Source organism: Schistocerca americana, chromosome 1, assembly GCF_021461395.2.
Source record: "Schistocerca americana isolate TAMUIC-IGC-003095 chromosome 1, iqSchAmer2.1, whole genome shotgun sequence".
Lineage (NCBI taxonomy): Eukaryota > Metazoa > Arthropoda > Insecta > Orthoptera > Acrididae > Schistocerca > Schistocerca americana.
The window spans coordinates 472,994,560-473,014,251 of NC_060119.1; the positions used below are offsets into that span (position 1 = coordinate 472,994,560).

General features: G+C 35.4%; 1 protein-coding gene across 1 annotated transcript in view; it reads right to left on the reverse strand.

The window, feature by feature from the left end:
- Positions 1 to 19,692, reverse strand: part of LOC124563030 (probable ATP-dependent DNA helicase HFM1) — an 82,889-nt gene that overhangs the window by 44,697 nt on the left and 18,500 nt on the right. Inside the window, exons 3-4 of the mRNA XM_047130963.1 lie at positions 7,288 to 7,413; positions 6,925 to 7,157 (exon numbers count right to left, since the gene is read on the reverse strand). Coding sequence (XP_046986919.1) covers positions 6,925 to 7,157; positions 7,288 to 7,413 — 359 coding nt within the window. The remainder of the gene's footprint in view (positions 1 to 6,924; positions 7,158 to 7,287; positions 7,414 to 19,692) is intronic.

Here is a 19,692-nt window from a genome sequence, read left to right on the forward strand (position 1 = left end):
TCATAATATGGAAAAAGGAATCATATAACAAACTAATGACTTACTTTAATAGTGTGACAAATGAAACTGTTCAGTGCTTTGATGAAGCTAGTTAAATGTAAACACCAGTAAAACATCTATCAAGGAGTTCCACAACAGTAGTTTTAATGATAAAATTGAACTATACCAAGCAATGAATCATTAAACAAAGAGTTTAGTATAAAATTCCTTGGTCTAACAATTCAAAGCAATCTAAAATTGGCCACACATGTTGACACTCTTCCATGTGAGTCATATTTGCAGTTAATACAGTTAGCAAATTCTGCAAACACATTGTTGTCCTAAAGACAGCATACCATACTTTATCTTCCGCTCATATGAATTACAGAATAGAAATTTTGGGAGCAACAACCAAAGGAAAGCTTCTTTCCAAAAACTGGGGTGCTAACTATAATAAATGCGTACCTTCTGAAAGCTGTATTACTCCTTAAAAGACTGCAGGCCAACATTTGTTATGATTTGCCCCAGTACAATACAAGAAATAAAGCAAAATTTTGCACAGCAGCCACAGAATAGCACTCTGTTGAAAGAGTCTACAATATTCAGGTTTAAAATTAGTTAATGCACTGCCCAGTACAGTTATGATCCTTCCCACAATAGAAGCTTAATTAAGCTAAAGAAAGTCCTGTTACAAAATCCCTTTTAGACATTAGAAGAATATCATACTTAAATGTAGAACAAGAAGAGCTTTGAAAAAATATGTAAATTGTGTTAAGCAAATCATATTACTTGTACTCTGACCATTTTGTTAATCAATGACATATTCAGAAGAATGTATTATTGTGTTATGTAGCAAGAATTGTAACCTGTTGTTGTACATATGCAGTGTATCATTTGGTGTTGAATAAAATGTTATTATTGTATTATTATTGTAATAATAATAATAATAATAATAATAATATGTTAATATAATAGAGGGAAACATTCCACGTGGGAAAAATATATTTAAAAACAAAGATGATGTGACTTACCACACAAAAGCGCTGGCAGGTCAATAGAAACACAAACAAACACATACATACACACAAAATTCTAGCCTTCGCAACCAGTGGTTGCTTCGTCGGGAAGGAGAGGGGAAGACGAAAGGATGTGGGTTTTAAGGGAGAGGGTAAGGAGTCATTCCAATCCCGGGAGCGGAAAGACTTACCTTAGGGGGAAAAAAGGACAGGTATACACTCGCACACACACACATATCCATCCGCACATACACAGACACAAGCAGACTGTTTGTTTCTGTGTATGTGAACGGTGTTTTTGTTTGTGAACAGTTGCTTCAGAGGCAAAAATAGAAGAGATTTCTGCATCAAATTGTGACTAGGGACGAAAAATGCGTTCATTACAATAATCCTAAATGCAAAAAATCATGGGAATATCCTGGCCATGCTTCCACATCGACGGTCAAACCAAATATTCACGGTTCCAAGATCATGCTCTGCATTTGGCGGGACCAGCTCGGCGTTGTGTACTATGAGGTATTAAAACCAAGTTAAACAATCACAGGTGCTCATTATCGAACACAGTTAATCTGTTTGACCAGAGCATTAAAAGACAAACTCTCTCTAAATTAATGAATAGTTCTGTATTTTTCAGTTCAGCCAATTTGTTGAGATAGTTGCATCTCAGCTGGTGGAGGCCAATTTTTTTATATTCTAGTGGTTCATGTTGTTATTGCGGCTGTGAAACTTTTGGCACAAACGTACCACGTTTGTGAGTCTGCAGATATTTTATACACATCCATGCTGACTTCTTCACCATCAGCAGTTCAATTTTAGTCATTAACATACAACACAAATAGCAAGGGTCCCAACACATTCCCCTGTGGCACACCAAAAGTTACTTCTATGTCTGACGATGACTCTCCATCCAAGATAACATGCTGTGTCCTCCCTACCAAAAATTCTCAATCCAGTCACAAATTTCACTTGATACCCCATACGATCATAATTTTGACAATAAGCCGAGGTGTGGTACTATGTCAAATACTTTTTGGAATCAAGGAATATTGCATCTGCTTGGTTGTCTTGATCCAAAGCTTTCAGTATGTTGCGAAAAAATTGTGAGTTGAGTTTCAAATGATCAATGCTTTCAAAATCCGTGCTGGCTGGCATTGAGGAGGTCAAATTGTGCTAGGTACATCATTATGTTTGAGCTAGCTCAGAATATGTTATAAGATTCTACAACAAATTGATGTCAACAATATTGGACAGAAATTGGGGGATCACTTCTACTACCATTCTTGCAGACAGGTGTGATCTATGCCTTTTTCAAGAACTGGTTATGGTGTTTTGTTTGGGGGTTCAACAACAGATTAAAGTTAGAAGAGGGGCTACCTTATCCGCAAATTCAGAATAGAATCTGATAGGGATTCCTCTGGGGCCTGGAACTTTGTTCAGTTTTATCAATTTTAGCTGTTTCTCAATACCACTGACACTAATACTTATTTCGTTCATATTTTCAGTGGTTTGAGGATTAAATTGGTGCAATTCTGTTGTTTTTCCTTTGCAAAGGAACATTTGAAGATGGAGTGTAGCATTTCTACTTTTGCTTTGGTGCCCTTAGTTTTAGTTCTTGTCTCATTTGCTAAGGACTGGACACTAACTTCGGAGCCAATAACAGTATTTACATATTACCAGAATTTCTTTGGGCTCTGTGAAAGATCAGTTGATAGTATTCTGCTATGGTAGTCATTGATAGCATCTCGCATTGCTCCCTTGACAGCCAAATGCGTTTCATTCAGCATTTCTCTTTGTATAGCCCTATACTTTGTTTTACATCTATTATTCAGTAATCTCTGTTTCTTTAGTTGTTTCTTTACAGTGACAAGAGCTTCTGTTTTGAAATACTACAGGCTGTTGATAGGTAGGACATACCTCCACCATATTCATGATAAATTACGTATTAACATTCAGAATTGGTGTGTCAGGGGAGAAACATGAAACTGGATTATATCATAAATCCACAAAAGAGGAGATACAACACATGAAGTAAATGGCTCAGTTGGTACTCATCAGTTAGATTTGTTTGTGGTCAAACAAGGAGTTCCTCAAGGTTCCATATTGGATCCAGTCTTATTTTACAAGGTGTACAACTTCGCTTCCACCGTTTCTTCCCCAACATTTGAGGATTTAATGAAACAAATTGGTTACACATTTGTCATTCAAAGTATTTTCCATTGTTGGCCACAACTTTCTCCCATCTTTTGGGCAGTGTAAGAATCCCACGTCAAAAAAATTGTTCACCGTTTGAAGCAATCTACGAATTGATCCAATTTGTGACTTCTTCATGAGATCAGAAGTGTTGGTCAGACAGGCCATGCGCCATTGATCTAAACAGGTGATAGTCAGAGGGAGCAATGTCTGGAGAATACGGCGTGTTGGGTAGGACTTCCCATTTTAACATTTCCAAGTACGTCTTGACCTCTTTTTCAATGTGGGGTCGAGTGTTGTCATGCTGCAAAATCACTTTGTCGTGCCTCTCACTGTATTGTGGCCGTTTGTCTTTTAATGCTCTGGTCAAACAAATTAACTGTGTTTGATAATGAGCACCTGTGATTGTTTCACTTGGTTTTAATACCTCATAGTACACAACGCCGAGCTGGTCCCGCCAAATGCAGAGCATGATCTTGGAACCGTGAATATTCGGTTTGGCTGTTGATGTGGAAGCATGGCCAGGATATCCCCATGATTTTTTGCATTTAGGATTATTGTAATGAATGCATTTTTTGTCCCTGGTCACAATTTGATGCAGAAATCCCTTCTATATTTGCCTCTGAAGCAACTGTTCACAAACAAAAACGCCGTTCAATGTCTCTTGGTTTCAGCTCACATGGGACCCAAGTTCCTTCTTTCTGAATCATACCCACAGACTTGAGACATTTTGAAATGGCTTGCTGTGTCACTCGCACTAATCATGCCAATTCTTCATGAGTTTGATGCGAGTCTTCACTCAGCAATGTCTCTAATTCTGCATCTTTGAAAACATCCTCTCTTTCACCGCTATGCCGGTCTAGGATATTGAAGCATTGAAACCACTCACGACACATTCTTTCACTAGTAGCATCCTTACCGTATGTACTTAAGAGCATTTGATGTGATTCAGCTGCTGTTTTCTTCATATTAAATCAAAACAGTAACACTTCCCACAAACGAGGAGAATTAGGCTCGTAAACTGCCATTTTCAATCAAGAACAGCATTACGATGGAGACACAAATCAACTAATGTTTGAGTGAGGTTATGTTGACTGAGGTCCAAGCTAACTGCCTGACATCTGCAATCTGTTTCTTTCGAGTGCTACTTACCATTCGTTGTTGACACCTATGGGCAAACGGCAGGAGCAATGTGAATGATTTAGATATAAGAAATGGCGACACAAAACTATGCCAATTTACAGATGATGTGAGCATATTAATTACGGAAAGTACCAAACAAATCACACAGAATATAGTAGAGTACTTTGATGCAAACACTTTGATTATAAATCTGGGATAAACTGGTGCAGTGGTCTTGTTCACCACCCAGAGTAGGACACCAACTAATCTTCATACTGAAACAAATGGACAAACATTGGAAAAACAAAGAATACTAAACTACTCAGTATATGGTTCAACAGAAAATAAAAGAGGATACACACATTGACTGCTGTAGTACACATTACACAATGTTTGTAATTCAGGTTGCCTCTGGATTTGGTCAGAGATCATGCATATAAGCATAAGACCTTGAAGGGTGAATTATGAATTTCTGTCATGTTTGGACATGACTTGCTGGTCCCAGAAAGGTATTAACAAAAGTGTGTATGGCCATCTTAAATTCTCATTTTACTTCTGTTATTGGGGAAAGGTACAAGTATGTTCAAAGTAATAAATCATAATTGTGTTAAAAGTTATATGTGCATACTGCATTCTCATACTCTTCCACACTGTGTAACATTTATCAAACAAAGCAAAAGAGTTTGAATATCAAATAACTGAAAATACTTTTAAACTGTTTATAGTGTGCTTTGTATTGACTTTTATCTGGATTGGCAGTTACTTGAGATGATAAATGCTCAGATTGATCACAGTGGAAAAAAATGAATGTGTAGCCTTCAGTTAAGTTATTATCTATTTTTTCAAAAATTTACAAAAGAATTATTTTCCCTGTTTGCTCTGTACCATCAGATAGGGCAGGCATTTATAAGATCTGTTGCTTTGCTTTTGTTAAATACATGTGCACACTATACTACATAAACAGAAAACTGAACAAAACACGTTTCATAACACAACTATCAAGTAGTAGTGTATCACATAATAATCTCAGGACCATACACTTGGTTGCATTCTCTTAATATTGAAATTTGGTGGTGTATTTTGGTGAAACCTAGGTAAACTGAAAGGACCAGAGGTTGTAGAGAGTTTCACAGAGACATTAGGGAACCACTGACAAGTACAGAAGAAAGAAATACACTAGAAGAAGAATGGGTAGCTTAGAGACATGAAACAGTGAAGGCAGCAGAGGATCAAGTAGGTAAAAAGATGAGGGCTAGTAGAAATCCTTGGGTAACAGAAGAGATATTAAATTTAATTGATGCGAGAAGAGAATAAAAAAAAAGCACAACACGGAAATCAAAATTTTTGATCACTTACCCAGTGACATATGTGACAGACAGTGATGTAAAATTTGAAAACAAACTGAAAAGTTTCTCCTAGACAGCACTTTTTATTCCACAGAAGGATTTTATTATTCTAATATGTAAAAGGTAGTGAGTGGGAATTACTAACTCATATCTATATGTCTTTTCTATATAAAAAGAACACTTCTAAATGATAAGAATGTAGCCACATTTACAAAATGATTTGTCTTTGATACCATTATTCCCAGTAAATTACTTAGAGAGATAAAAAATTAACATATTAGTATTACATTGCTCCTTTATGAAAGAAAACATCTTCTAAAGTTTAAGCAAGCAGAAACTAGAACAGTCAATATCCATCAGTTAGCTTTATTCGTTGTTAAATTTGAGGTCTTTGAAGTTTCCATATTGAGCCAAGTACTGTTTTTATTGTAGGTAAATGAGTTAAACATACATAACAGTAATAGTGAAATGTATCAGCCTGCATGTGATGCTAATGTTTTAGTAGCAGCAAGAGGCAAAGGAATATTTATGTTCTCACTAAGTAAATAGTAGAGTACTTTCACACAAACAACTTAATTATAAATCTGTCCATATGAAGTTTGAGAAAGTATTGGCACAACTGAGGGCGCAAATTTTATCTATATTTGGATACAACTAAATGTGAACTGGGATACACTTATAGACAAAATATATAGAACAATGAGCACAGCAAGTTTCATAATCTGAATACTAATGAACTGTATCTCATATAATAATATCAGGGCTCATATTTTGCATGTGGTCAGTCTTTATTGAAATGTGATGTAATATTTTGGGAAAATTGTGAAGTAAATTAGAAATCATTTAGATTATAGAACAAGATAATCATACTAATTGAAGGAGTAAGTTAAATAACACTGCGCAGACATCTATTTAGAGAAAATAAAATTCCACCACTTCCACTTATATACATGTTAAAATATTTTATTATTGGAAAACAGAAATTCATGAACAATAGTCACTGCACCTTTCATAATGTATCCCTACACAGTGGTATACAAACAAATAATGTACAACAGAGCAGACTAATGCAGCTTTGTTTCTGAAAGGTATACTCCATCTTAGCACCATACCAAATAAAGCACTAATTAGATGTAAGAAATAGTAATGTATGAGAACCATTTTAAGACATTGGTTGTTGAATTGGGGGCTTAAAGCCACAAATCTGATTTATAAACATGTTTTCTGTCGCTCTACAGTTTGCTAAATTGAAATGAAAATTAAATACCTACCTCATCGATCAAAAATAGTTTAACAACTTCTACAAGCATGTGATTATCTCTCCATTTTCTTGTCAGTGAATCCCATTTCTCTGGTGTTGTAAATAATATATGATAATCTAATAAATGGTATAAATCAGTGGCATCTGAGTCCCCAGTGACCTCTTGACACTTCAGGCCCAGGTAGGAAAACTTTGAGGTCCAGTCTTGAACCCTTTCTCTACATAATGCCTTAATAGGAGCCACTAGAATATGAGTTTAAAATTATAGTAAATGATCTTATGAAGAGCGAGTATTAGGAAATAAACTACAATGCTTACATTGTTACACTTTTCTATAGTAATTAAAGGTGAGAATTGTATGAAACATACTTACTGTACACTATCTTGAAATTTGCGTCACGGGTCTGTTCTTTTATCTTCATTAATAACCATATTATACCTAGCTCAAATATAACTGTTTTTCCAGAGCCAGTAGGAGCTGCAACTACAATAGATCTGTCTGGAAAAAAAAAGGTTGTTATGGTCTTCCTGATGTTGCCATGAGCTGTTTTAATGGAACTGTTGACATAGTAACCCAGGGAAACATGAGTATGAACCTAATGTGGATAGGATTTGTTTATTTAATTTTAATTCAACTGAACATCTGTGTTCATGACACAACACCTTGAACACATCATAACATTCACAGAACTTACTGAAAGAAAACAAAAGAGAGTACTGGAATCTGGAAGTATAATTTTAAGGAATAAAACTGAAGACAACAACAACAATAAACACACAATGTAAGAATTTATTTCATTTAAGAAAACTTAAAGATGATCAAGAAAAGTAGTAACTGCCTTATGGGAGTGAGGGGTTCAATTCCCAGTGTTAACAAGGATTTTTACTTGCTACAAGGACTGGTATGGGATGCACTCGGTCTCTTGAGGCCAGCTGGGAAGCTAGTTGACTGGTCAGTAAGGATTTCAAGATCAAGAACCCCAACAATAACTAGGATAGTGGTGTGCTTCCCACATGGTCCTGCAGACTACACCTAATGATGCCATTGGTAGAAGATGACATGGCAGGCAGTCAGGTCTGATAGGCAGATCTAGGGGTAGAATGTGAACTTTATCTTTTAGTATCTTGAAATTCACTCATAATGATTTGAGGAAAACATGTAAAATCAAATTAAAAGACATCGGATCAAGTAAACAGATAAGTTTCCATGAACAGCTTTTGTTCATTCCTGTGCAGTTTAAGGACTAACAGGTACCACTGTTGATTAAAGACCTTAAGCACTCATATGTGAACATTTTTGTCAACTATCCTTCCTTCCTTTCTGGTGCCTTTTATCTGGCCAAAGCCATGTTTGGACTGGCATGGTACTGTTCCAGTTTCACAGAGAACTAACTATGCCATATATGGGCTATTATTACAATTAGTTCTCCACTTGCAAAGGCATTTTAAAGCTACTGCCACCTCTCCTCCCACCCCCTCCCCCACCCGCCTTTTGTTTATATCTAGCATAAAATGTCATATCATTTTTCAAACTGTTTCTACATCATATATCTAAAGTAGGACATGGGAACCTGTTGAATATTTATCTAGATGTATGTGAAAAACCACCTGAAGCCACATCTAGGCTGGCCAGCACACAGGCTCCCAGTATTAATTCACAAGGAGGATTTGATCTGTCCGCATTCCTCCCTATGTTTCAGAAATGGGTACTTTAATGTGGTCAGATATTTGGGCAGGTTGTTGTCAATCATATTATTCATTAACTGTGTGTAAAGTATTCATCCAGAATGAAGTTTTCCAAGAGAAAGGGCTTCAACTCTTCTGGATGCCTGTTAAAAATGTATGTTGCAGAGTGCTATAAACACTTCTGCCTAGACTCTCCTATACCTCTTCGAGCATAATAATATTATTACTCACCATGTGGTAGAGATACTGGGTCACAGATAGGCACATCAAAAAGACAATCAGAAAGAGAGCTTTCAGCCAACAAGGCCTTTGTCTAAACAGACAACATATGCACACATACTTATGCAAATGCAACTCACATGCACATAATCACAGTCCCTGGAAGCTGGAGCCAAACTGCAAGCAGCAGTGCATGATGAGAGAGGCAACCTGGGTGATGGTGGTAAGGAGAAGGCTGGGGCATGGAAGGGGAGGGATAGATGGGTTGGGGTGGAGGACAGTAAAGTGCCACTTCTGGGAGCATACAGGGATGGGGAGGAGACAGCATAGAGCAGTTGGTGCAGTCAGGAGGTTTGACGGAGAGTGAAATGCAGGGAGGGGTGGGGGGTTGGTGGGTAGGGGGTGAGGGGGGAGGTAGCGGGGAAAAGGAGAGAAGTAAAAGACAGCGGGTGCATTGGTGGAATACAGGGCTGTGCAGTGTGGGAATGGGAGCACAGAAGAGAATAGGTGGGTAACGAAGGTTGAGGCCAGGAGGGTTACAGGAATGTAGGATGTATTATAGGGAGACTTCCCACCTGCGCAGATCAGAAAAGCTGGTGTTGGTGGGAAGGATCCACATGGCACAGGGTGTGAACCAGCCATTGAATTGAGGAACTTTGTGTTGGGCAGTGTGCTCAGCAATGGGGTGGTCCAGCTGTTTTGCTAGCCACAGTTTGTCAATGGCTATTCACGTGGACAGACAGCTTGTTGTTTTTCAATGCCACAGAGACTGCAGCTTAGCTTGTAGATCACATGATGGGTTTCACAGGTAGCCCTGCTTTTGATTGGATATATGATGTTTGTGACCAGACTGGAGTAAGATTTCCCATTATTTAACTATACTTCTTTGAGCAATGGTTAAGGATGTGCTTGCAACATAAAGATTATTTCTCTCTCTTATGTTCAGTGTAGGGGCTCTGTTGTTGCTTTAAAACATGTTATTATTATCAGTCACATTCTGTCTGTGCTGACTTATGTCAGACATTACCCCAAATGACACTACAGAACGAAAGTATTTGAAGTGAACTACTTTCAAAATGTACTTACTTTGTGCTGTAACTCATATTATACCCTTACTCGCAAGAAACTGGTGTTTCATGTTTCATTAACTGTACCACCTTTGTATGAAAAATAGAAGCAAGTACAAATACAACTGTGTAAGAAACTGGTTCTTTTGTCTTTCATTTGCAGTAGAGAGGCAGTGTATAAGGTGTAAAACAAGAACTTAGAAGTGGTTTAAGTAAATAACTTAAATATATCATTTAAGTAATGTATCAACATTGCTCATTAGAGGAACACATCTAAGAAAAACATGTGCTTGTTGGGAGGTATGGTGAAAAATTAATCAATGACAATTGGATTGAGCCAGTACTACTCACTGCACATTGTAAATGGCTTCTGTGAAAATCAGTACATCTAAAAACAGAATACATGGAGCTAGCTGGCAAGATGACTGAAGTACTTTGTGTATTACATAGTCTTGAGTCTTACATAATTGGAATGAATAATGTTTAAGTTTACTGAAGAAGCAAATGAGGGATAGGCATTTCCAGCTTCAGACAGATTGTTCGTTTTTTACAGAAGGAGATTGTACAAGGAAAAGTTGGTTCACAGATTAACAGCTACCACAGTTGTAAAACTGTTATTTTGAAATGATGACTTTATGCATCTCTCACATTTTAGTCAAGATTACAGGTAAACTTTTTATCAAACATTGATTATTCTGTTCCAGAATAGTATTTATTTATTTATTTATTCATCCGTGGAACAATAAATATTGTATGGATGTCGTCAGATTACAACACATGAGCACACATACATTTACAGTTAAACAGGTTTCTCATATTTTGTGTAGTTTTTATAACTAGTCATACACATATTTATAATTACATAATATTTTGGTGATAATGTCATACGTTGCTAATAATCTACATCTATGTTAAATATTCTTTTACAGTATAACAACTTTTACTTACTAAAAAGGTTTTAAGCTTTTGTCTGAAAGTGAGGGGCTCATTTGTTTCTTTAATTTCTTGTGGTAATTTGTTATACAGTTTTATCCCATTATAAAATATACTTTTTTGCGTCTTTGCCTTGTTCTTTCTATCTAGATGGAGGTGGTGACAAGCTCTTGTTTCATGGTCATGTATTAGGCTGTTTGTGTTGTACATGTTGAGATTTTTCTTAATGAACATTATGTTCTGAAAGATATACTCACAAGAAACAGTTAGAATTCCTAGCTTTCTAAATAATTCTAGACAGTGGGCCCTGTTGTTGCTATTTGTTATTATCCTTATGGCTCTTTTTTGTACTTTGAACACAGTTTGTATGTTACTGGCACTTGTTCCCCAAAACATGATCCCATAGCTGAGGACCGAGTGTAGATATCCGTAATATGTTATTTTAAGACAGGTATTATTGCATACAAGTGCAAGGATTCTAAGAGCATAGCATGCTGTGGATAATTTCTTTGCCAAAATGTTGACATGTTTTGTCCATTTCAGTTGGCTGTCTACATTCATCCCTAAGAATTTGGTACTTGTTACACATTCTAATTCATTATTATTAATTTTTATTCTAGTGGCATTGTGTTTTTTGTTCAATTGGAAGTTAATATAGTTAGTTTTCTTTACATTTAGGGCTACTTTATTTTTTAATGACCAGTTGTGGACATCATTGAGTGCCTCGTTTGCTCTTTCTGACAGTTGTGTTGGATTTTCACCTGTTATTACTATGTTGCTGTCATCAGCAAAAAGTATTTTTTCGCCATGTCTGATACTTTGTGGGAAGTCGTTAATGTATATAAGAAACAATATTGCGCCTAATACAGTTCCCTGTGGGACGCCTATATTCACATTTTCTGGGTCAGACAGGTGTTTTATAAGGGAATTGTTTGAAACTTGTGATATCTCAACTCGTTGAACTCTGTTTTCCAAGTATGATTTGAACCACTTCTTTGTCACACCTCTTATTCCTATTTGCCCTAATTTATGAAGTAAGATTTTGTGGTCAACTGTATCAAAGGCCTTGGACAAGTCTAAAAAGATACCACTTACATTTTCACCTTTGCCCGGTGCTTCTAAAATTACTTTAGTGAACTGTGCTATAGCATATTGTGTGCCTTTTCCGGGCCTAAAACCAAATTGGTCATTGGAAAGAAGATTATATTTATTCAGGTAATTTAGCAGTCTCTTTTTGACTAGTATTTCTATTATTTTAGAAATGATAGACAGTATAGAGATCGGCCTGTAGTTCTCTACATTTTCCACATCTCCGTTTTTAAGGATAGGTAAAACTTTTGCTTGTTTTAGGTACTCTGGAAAGTATCCAGATTCGAAAGATTCATTAATTATGTCTGTTAATGGGCCCTTTATGGAGTCTATACAATCTTTAATTACGCAGACTGGGATTTCATCAAGTCCTACTGAAGTTTTATTTTTTAGTTGGTGTACTACTAGTGCCACTTACCTTTCTATAGTTGGCAAGAGCCCCATTGAGTTTGTTGGCTGGTTCTGAGTAGGTAAATCATATGTATCTGGAAATTTCTACTGTAATTTTTTTGCAATACTACTGAAATATGAGTTTACAAAATGAGCTAATTTTTTAGGGTTGCCTACTGTTACATCTTTGTTTTTAATATGTGAATTGAGGTCCTTTTTAGCAGAGTTAGATGTTTCCTGTTTGACGATGTTCCAGGCTGCTTTGCTCTTGTTTTCAGCTTCAAGTAATATTTTGTTGTTTGAAAGTTTTTTTGCGGCTAGCTACACCTTTCTGTAAATTTTCCTGTACTTTTTGTAGGATTGCAGAACTTCTGGGTTAGATTGATTATTTTTATGGAGTTGAGATATCTAAGAGTTTCTGAGAATTTTTTGATACCTGTAGTCACCCACTGATTTCTCTTTGTAGTTTTAATTTGATAAAGAGTTTTGGGAAACATCTCTTCAAATCTGAGTTTAAAAATTGACATGAACTTGATAAATTTTTGATTTGCATTGGTTTCTGCATAGACTTCCCTCCAATCTTCATATTCTAGCTGGGATTTAAACTGATGCAGGACTGATTTGGAAAACATTCTTTTGTATGTACAAAGTTTAGGAGGAGTTTCTACATGAATGTTAGTTTTTAAGATCTGGCAGAGGTGGTCTGCTAGGCCCAGGTTTTGGACAACAATAGGACATTTTTTACTATCAATATCTGTAGCTACATGATCTATAGATGAGGAGGATTCTTTCATTATTCTAGTTGGACAATTAACAAGGGAGGATATTCCATAACAGCTTAGAATATTCACATATATGTTGCTACCCTTATCAGGCTTCATCATATTAATGTTTAAGTCACCACAGATAATTACATTTGCTTTTGGTCCAGAAACCTTGTCTAAGCTTTGATTCAGTTTTGAGAAGAATATATCAATGTCTCCACTGGGAGAGCGGGAGAGTGGTACACACAAAATATGACTAATTTTTTTGCTATGCCAGGTCCTATTATTTCAACAGCGGAAAGTTTGAAATGTTTGTCCACACCTAGATCTAAAAGATTATATCTTACTTTAAATGACATACCTTTTTTTACATAGATACATGAACCTCCACATGTGTGACTGAAGAGATGCATGAAGGATATAGCCCATCACTGTTTTGGGCAAAAAGACAAGCACATGCTTAGAGCCTTCATTGATGATATGCCTGAAGAGATGTAGGTTTGTGTCACTTTGGAGGAAAAAGCCCAAGAACAAATTATTTGCTAGATTTAGTCAAAAAATCTCAAACAGATTCACTACCCTGGAGACTCTGAAGAAAAATGTGCAGATAACCCAAGGAATTCATACACACTCTAGCAATACATGGAGTAGGTTCGAAGGTAATTCTAATATTAATCAGAGTGTTAAAAAGCCAAGAAGATTCTTCTGTTAGGGAGTAGTCATTGGAGGGGAATGCTTGAACAAAAACAGAATTCTATATCTAGGTAATAAATGGGATCTAATATTTTTAAGCCAAGTGGAGGACTCAATTATGTCAATAGCGATATAAGCTTCCTGATAAAATATCTTGGTAAAGACATCATATGGGGATGGGAACAGCTTGGACCACTGTGCAATTGAGGGTTGACATCAGACACATTTCTGGGAATCCTAATAACACAAATGTGAAGATAGTGTCATCTTTGAATGATATGACAAACACTGGATGAAGTGTTCTATTGAACGTGTAAATGCAGAGCTTCAGGAGTCACTCAATAGAGAGATACAACCACACTTGGGTGTGTTTAATGTGTTGATCCTTACACAGTAACATCACACACTCATGGCCCACTGCTGAATGTTTCTAGCAAGAGCACAACAAATTTACAGAAACATTCAGTGAAACAGAATACTGTCTGCCCAGTCACTGTTATTTCAAAGATATTCACTAGGACCTTGTTTAGGGTAAATACTTCCAAAATACAGAGATCCCTAATAACTATGGATATAATTACAATTGGCAATGGAGAAACAAAAATGTCAGCTTGGATAATAAGAAAGGTAACAGTCGTAACGCCTTTGGAAATTTCCATCAAAATATAAAAAGCTAGTTAAATAAGAAAGATGGGCTTCTTTTGTCAGTAGAGGCCACAGAAAAACCTAAAGTTATTTCTGCAGATACGCTGTGCATGGCAAACATCTCTTGGAAGCCACAGATATTAAGTAAATGCTCCTAAATGGATAAAAGCTAGCACCACATGGTAGCCATAACAACAGGATAGGGAGAGTGGCACTGTACATAAAAAGTAGGACAAAGGGTGAGATCATAGACTTCAGTGAGTACTCCATTGATAGTTCTTTGATTGCTGCACGTCATTAAAGGACTGGTAAACACACAAGATAGCAGTTCTGACAGTATACATGCATCCAACAGGAAATTTTATAAACCTCATTAAGGATCTTAATAACATTTAAAATAAATAACTAGGAACAGACTGTATGTGGAGATTTCAGTACTGATTTCATCACTAAAAGTTATTGTTGAGGCCATCCACAGTTACTGATGTCCATCATTGGTTAATTCCCCACAGTAGCATTGAAAGGCAATCTATTTGACCTACTTAGACAGGCATTCCACATTCTGCCACTAGATATCATTTTTGACAAATCATCATAAAAATCATTAGGTAAGTAAACACGAGAAAATCTTCTGGTTAGGATGGTATTTCAATCAAAGTACCTAAATCTTGTGCTACTAGGTAGTTCCCCCTTTTAATACCTTTGTATTCAGTTGATGGGTCAAAGTGTATCTCCTGAAATAATGAAGTGTGCTGTTGTAACACCCTTTTACAAAAGTTGTGATAAGCAAATGACCTGTAATTGTAGACTCATCTTTCTCTATACATTATTCTCAAAAAGGTTTCAGGAGGTAACATACAATAAAATTTTGTATCACATTTATGGAAATAACATTTTAACAGAAGCTGACGTTGACTTCAGTAAAGATTTTTTAATGATTACAGACATGGTTCTTTTAGAACTGAAAGAAAAATTACCCTATTGACATCTACTGTTATTTTTCCAAGGTCTTCAGTTGTGTGGATCATTACTATTGAATGGATGGAAACTTATCTTAGCAGCAGAAAAAGAGGGTCACATTAGCAAATGTTGTGACAGGAAGAAGTGCAAATTGTATATGGGGAAACATTAAATTAGATATTCCACAAGGTTCAGGGCTTGGCTTACTCCTGTTCTTGACCTATATAAATGATTTATCTGGGACTTTGGAGGTTTCTTAAAATGAAAACTGCAATGTTTGCTGTGACATGTAAATTCATAAACAATTCCATTATTCTCCTAGCAGTGTCTAGTACGGGTGTGTTGGGGCTCTTTATGAATTTAAGTCTATCAGAGAATCTGCAGAATATTTTTACTAAACACGTGCACATAAAAGTTAACTGTTTGCAAAACAGTTCACATAACGAATAGCTTTGTATCTCTGATTGTAATGTTAACTGTTACTTATCTTTCATAAATACTTATTTTCTATTATAATAAGTTATTTTTGGAATGTTCATAATATTTTGTTTATTGAAGGATAAGTAATTTTACTCTTCACAATTACGTAATTTGCAAATGAGAAGAAGAGTTTGAAATATATACAAAAAACATTAAATGTATTATTCTTAAGTAATATTTTGTCATCCTTCATTTAACTGATGCTTTTACTCTTTCACTGTTAGTCATTATTCCTTAATTAGTAGTTCTATCAAGCAACAAAGTTCACAGATGTTAAATGAAAGTTTTATATAGTTCTCAGTATCTTAGCTACCAAAATTAAATAAGCTCATTACTTTCAATATTTTACTTTTCTTTCACTAATGGTATTCTTGGAGTCAATTGAATAACAAAATGTTTAGTGCAGCAACTGCTACAGTGTAAATGAACTTCACCTCAATTTGTACCTAACAGGATCCTATCCTTGACTCCAAGGATACCATTAGTGAAAGAAAAGTAAAATATTGAAAGTAATGAGCTTATTTAATTTTGGTAGCTAAGATACTGGGGACTATATAAAACTGTCATTTAACATCTGTGAACTTTGTTGCTTGATAGAACTACTAATTAAGGAATAATGACTAACAGTGAAAGAGTAAAAGCATCAGTTAAATGAGGGATGACAAAATATTACTTAAGAATAATACATTTAATGTTTTTTGTATATATTTCAAACTCTTCTTCTCATTTGCAAATTACGTAATTACGTAATTGTGCAGTATAAAATTACTTACTCTTCAGTAAACAAAATATTATGAACATTCCAAAAATAACTTATTATAATAGAAAATAAGTATTTATGAAAGATAAGTAACAGCTAACATTACAATCAGAGATACAAAGCTATTCATTATGTGAACTGTTTTGCAAACAGTTAACTTTTACGTGCACGTGTTTAGTAAAAATATTCTGCTGATTCTCTGATCTCTGCCCAAACTCTTTGCCTTTACAAATGTCTGCTTGTGTCTGTGTATGTGCGGATGGATATGAGGGTGTGTGCAAGTGTATACCTGTCCTTTTTTCCCCCTAAGGTAAGTCTTTTCGCTCCCGGGATTGGAATGACTCCTTACCCTCTCCCTTAAAACCCACATCCTTTCGTCTTTCCCTCTCCTTCCCTCTTTCCTGATGAGGCAATAGTTTGTTGCGAAAGCTTGAATTTTGTGTGTATGTTTGTGTTTGTGTGTCTATCGACATGCCTGCGCTTTCGTCTGGTAAGTCACATCATCTTTGTTTTTAGGTATATTTTTCCCATGTGGAATGTTTCCCTCTATTAATTCTGCTGATTCTCTGATAGACTTAAATTCATGGTATTAACTGAGTTTTTACATCTGAACTCAAGTCAGTGCCTTTGGTTCTGTTCTCACCAGATTACAGTTCAGTGATTAGTTTGTAATTACAAGCTCTAAAAATGTAATAACCATACTGAAATTTTTACTCACACAGTAAGCCAGCAACTGTTCTTAAATAATTTGCAGTCTAAAATTTTGGCAGATTTAGCTTATTTATTCCAAATTTCACTAACTATTTCCTATTTTGACATTGTTTTTGTAGATATTTCTTTCAATTGTTATTGCGTGAAAGTAGTTATGCAATAACAATTTGGTTATAACTGTACCTGCACTTATCTGCATATGCATTATTCTTCGGAATAGGGAACTTTCCCAAACAGCAGACAATATTAGGTACATATGTCATTTAAAAATCTTAATTAATCAGAAGTGTAAATCTCTTATAGTATCAGTATGGAAATAAGTTAACCAAAAACCTGAACTCTGACTATTTTGTAATTAACAATCTTTTTAATTGTGTTGGCTTACAGTACTGCCCTATGGCATAATCCTTGGTTACAATGCAGCTAAGTCAAAAAAGGATTTAATTTACAGAAGTCTAAAGTAAGAATAATTTGTGAAGTTGTTAGTTAGTTAGTTACATGTTCCATTAATCAAACTCATGGTAACCATTATGATGTGAAACATGACAAGTGCATAAGAAATGCACACATGAATCAAGGTTTTTTTCTTTTTTAAAGCTTAAAATTTTTATTACCTACCATATTCCCTTAAATGGCACAAAATTTAGATATTTTACCTACAGATTTATTTATTCCTATTGAAGAATTCATCTATGGTACAGAAGGAGTTGTCAAGGATACATGATTTCAGTTTGTTTTTGAATCTATTAGTACTGTCTGTCAGATATTTTATTTCTTATGGTAATTTATCGAAAAGTTTTACATCAGAAAATTTTACCCCCTTTCTGTGCCAAAGATAGGTTAAGAAGAGGATAGTGTAACCTTTCTTTCATCTGGTATTGTAATCATGAATGTCACTTTTGTTTTTAAACTGGTCCATGTTGTTGAGAACAAATTTCTTTACTGAGTAAATGTACTGTGCACTGTTGTAAGAATTCCTAATCTGTCAAACAGATGCCTACAAGATGTGGGACTATGAGCCCCACACATTATTCTAACCACTTTATTTCGAGCAGTGAATACTTTTCGCTTAAGAGTTGAGTTACCACAAAATATTATTCCATATTACATCAGAGAGTGAAAGTATACAAAGTATGTTAGCTTGCTAATTTCTATATCCTCAAAATTACCAATTATTCTGATTGCAAAAGTTGCTGAACCTAGTCACTTTAGGAGACTCAAAATATGAAATTTCCATTTAAGATTCTCATCTATACATACATCCTAAAACCTAGTATGCTCTACCCGGGCTACTGACTTCTGTTGATGTTTTATATTTATTGAAGGAACTGTAGTCCCATCAGTAGAAAATTGAATGTACTGTATTTTTTGAAAAGTTCAGGGCAACTACTTTTGCAGAAAACCAATCAATAACTTTTCCAAAGACATTATTTGCATCATTTTCTATTGGAGTTTCTTTTACTGGACTAATAGTGATGCTTGTACCATTAGCAAACAGTATCAGTTTATCTTCTTGTTTCCAATAAGAAGAGAGGTCATCCACATATATCAAGAACAGAAGGGGACCCATAATGTATTTTTCACCCCAGTTAGATGAAGTGGGAAACTACCTTAAATCACTTAAACCATATAAAGAAATTTTTTGCTTCCGTTCTGTAGATATGACTTAAACCACTCATATGCTGTTTCATTTATACCATGGAACAGAAATTTCTCTAACATAATGTCGTGGTTCACATAATCAAATGCTTTGTATAAGTCACAGAAAATACTTATTGGTAATATTTTACTATTTAAAGACTCTATTATTGGGGCTGTGAAATTATATATTGCTGTTTAAGTAGCACAGCATTTTTGAAATCCAAACTGTGATTTACTAAGTATCCCATTACTGTTGAGATGGCTAACCACTCTTGGGTACATTACTTTCTCAATGATTTTTGAAAAATGTGGTAAGCAAGGATACTGGCTGGTAATTATTGACATCTGTGGTGTCCCCTTTTTTGTAGAGAGGCTCAACAATGACATATTTTAAACTGTGTGGGAAAAAACCTTGAGTTAGTGATGCATTACAGATGTGACTCAGAACATCTACTGTAACTGCTCCACATTGTTTTAATATCTTGTTATAGATGTCTTGCATTTGTAATCTCACCCTCCCACACATCACCATTAAATTTATCTTAGTGCCTTCATTAACTTCAAAAGCTTTGAGAGGCATAAGATATGCAAAAGAAAAACTTTTTACTTATCTTCATTTTCTCTTGTTGTTGGCTTCAAGACTTAAGTCTAGAGGTACATTCTTGTGGCTGAAATTTTTATTTAAAGTTGTGGGTTCCTGATGACTAAATAACTGATGAATGTTTTCCTGTATATTTCTT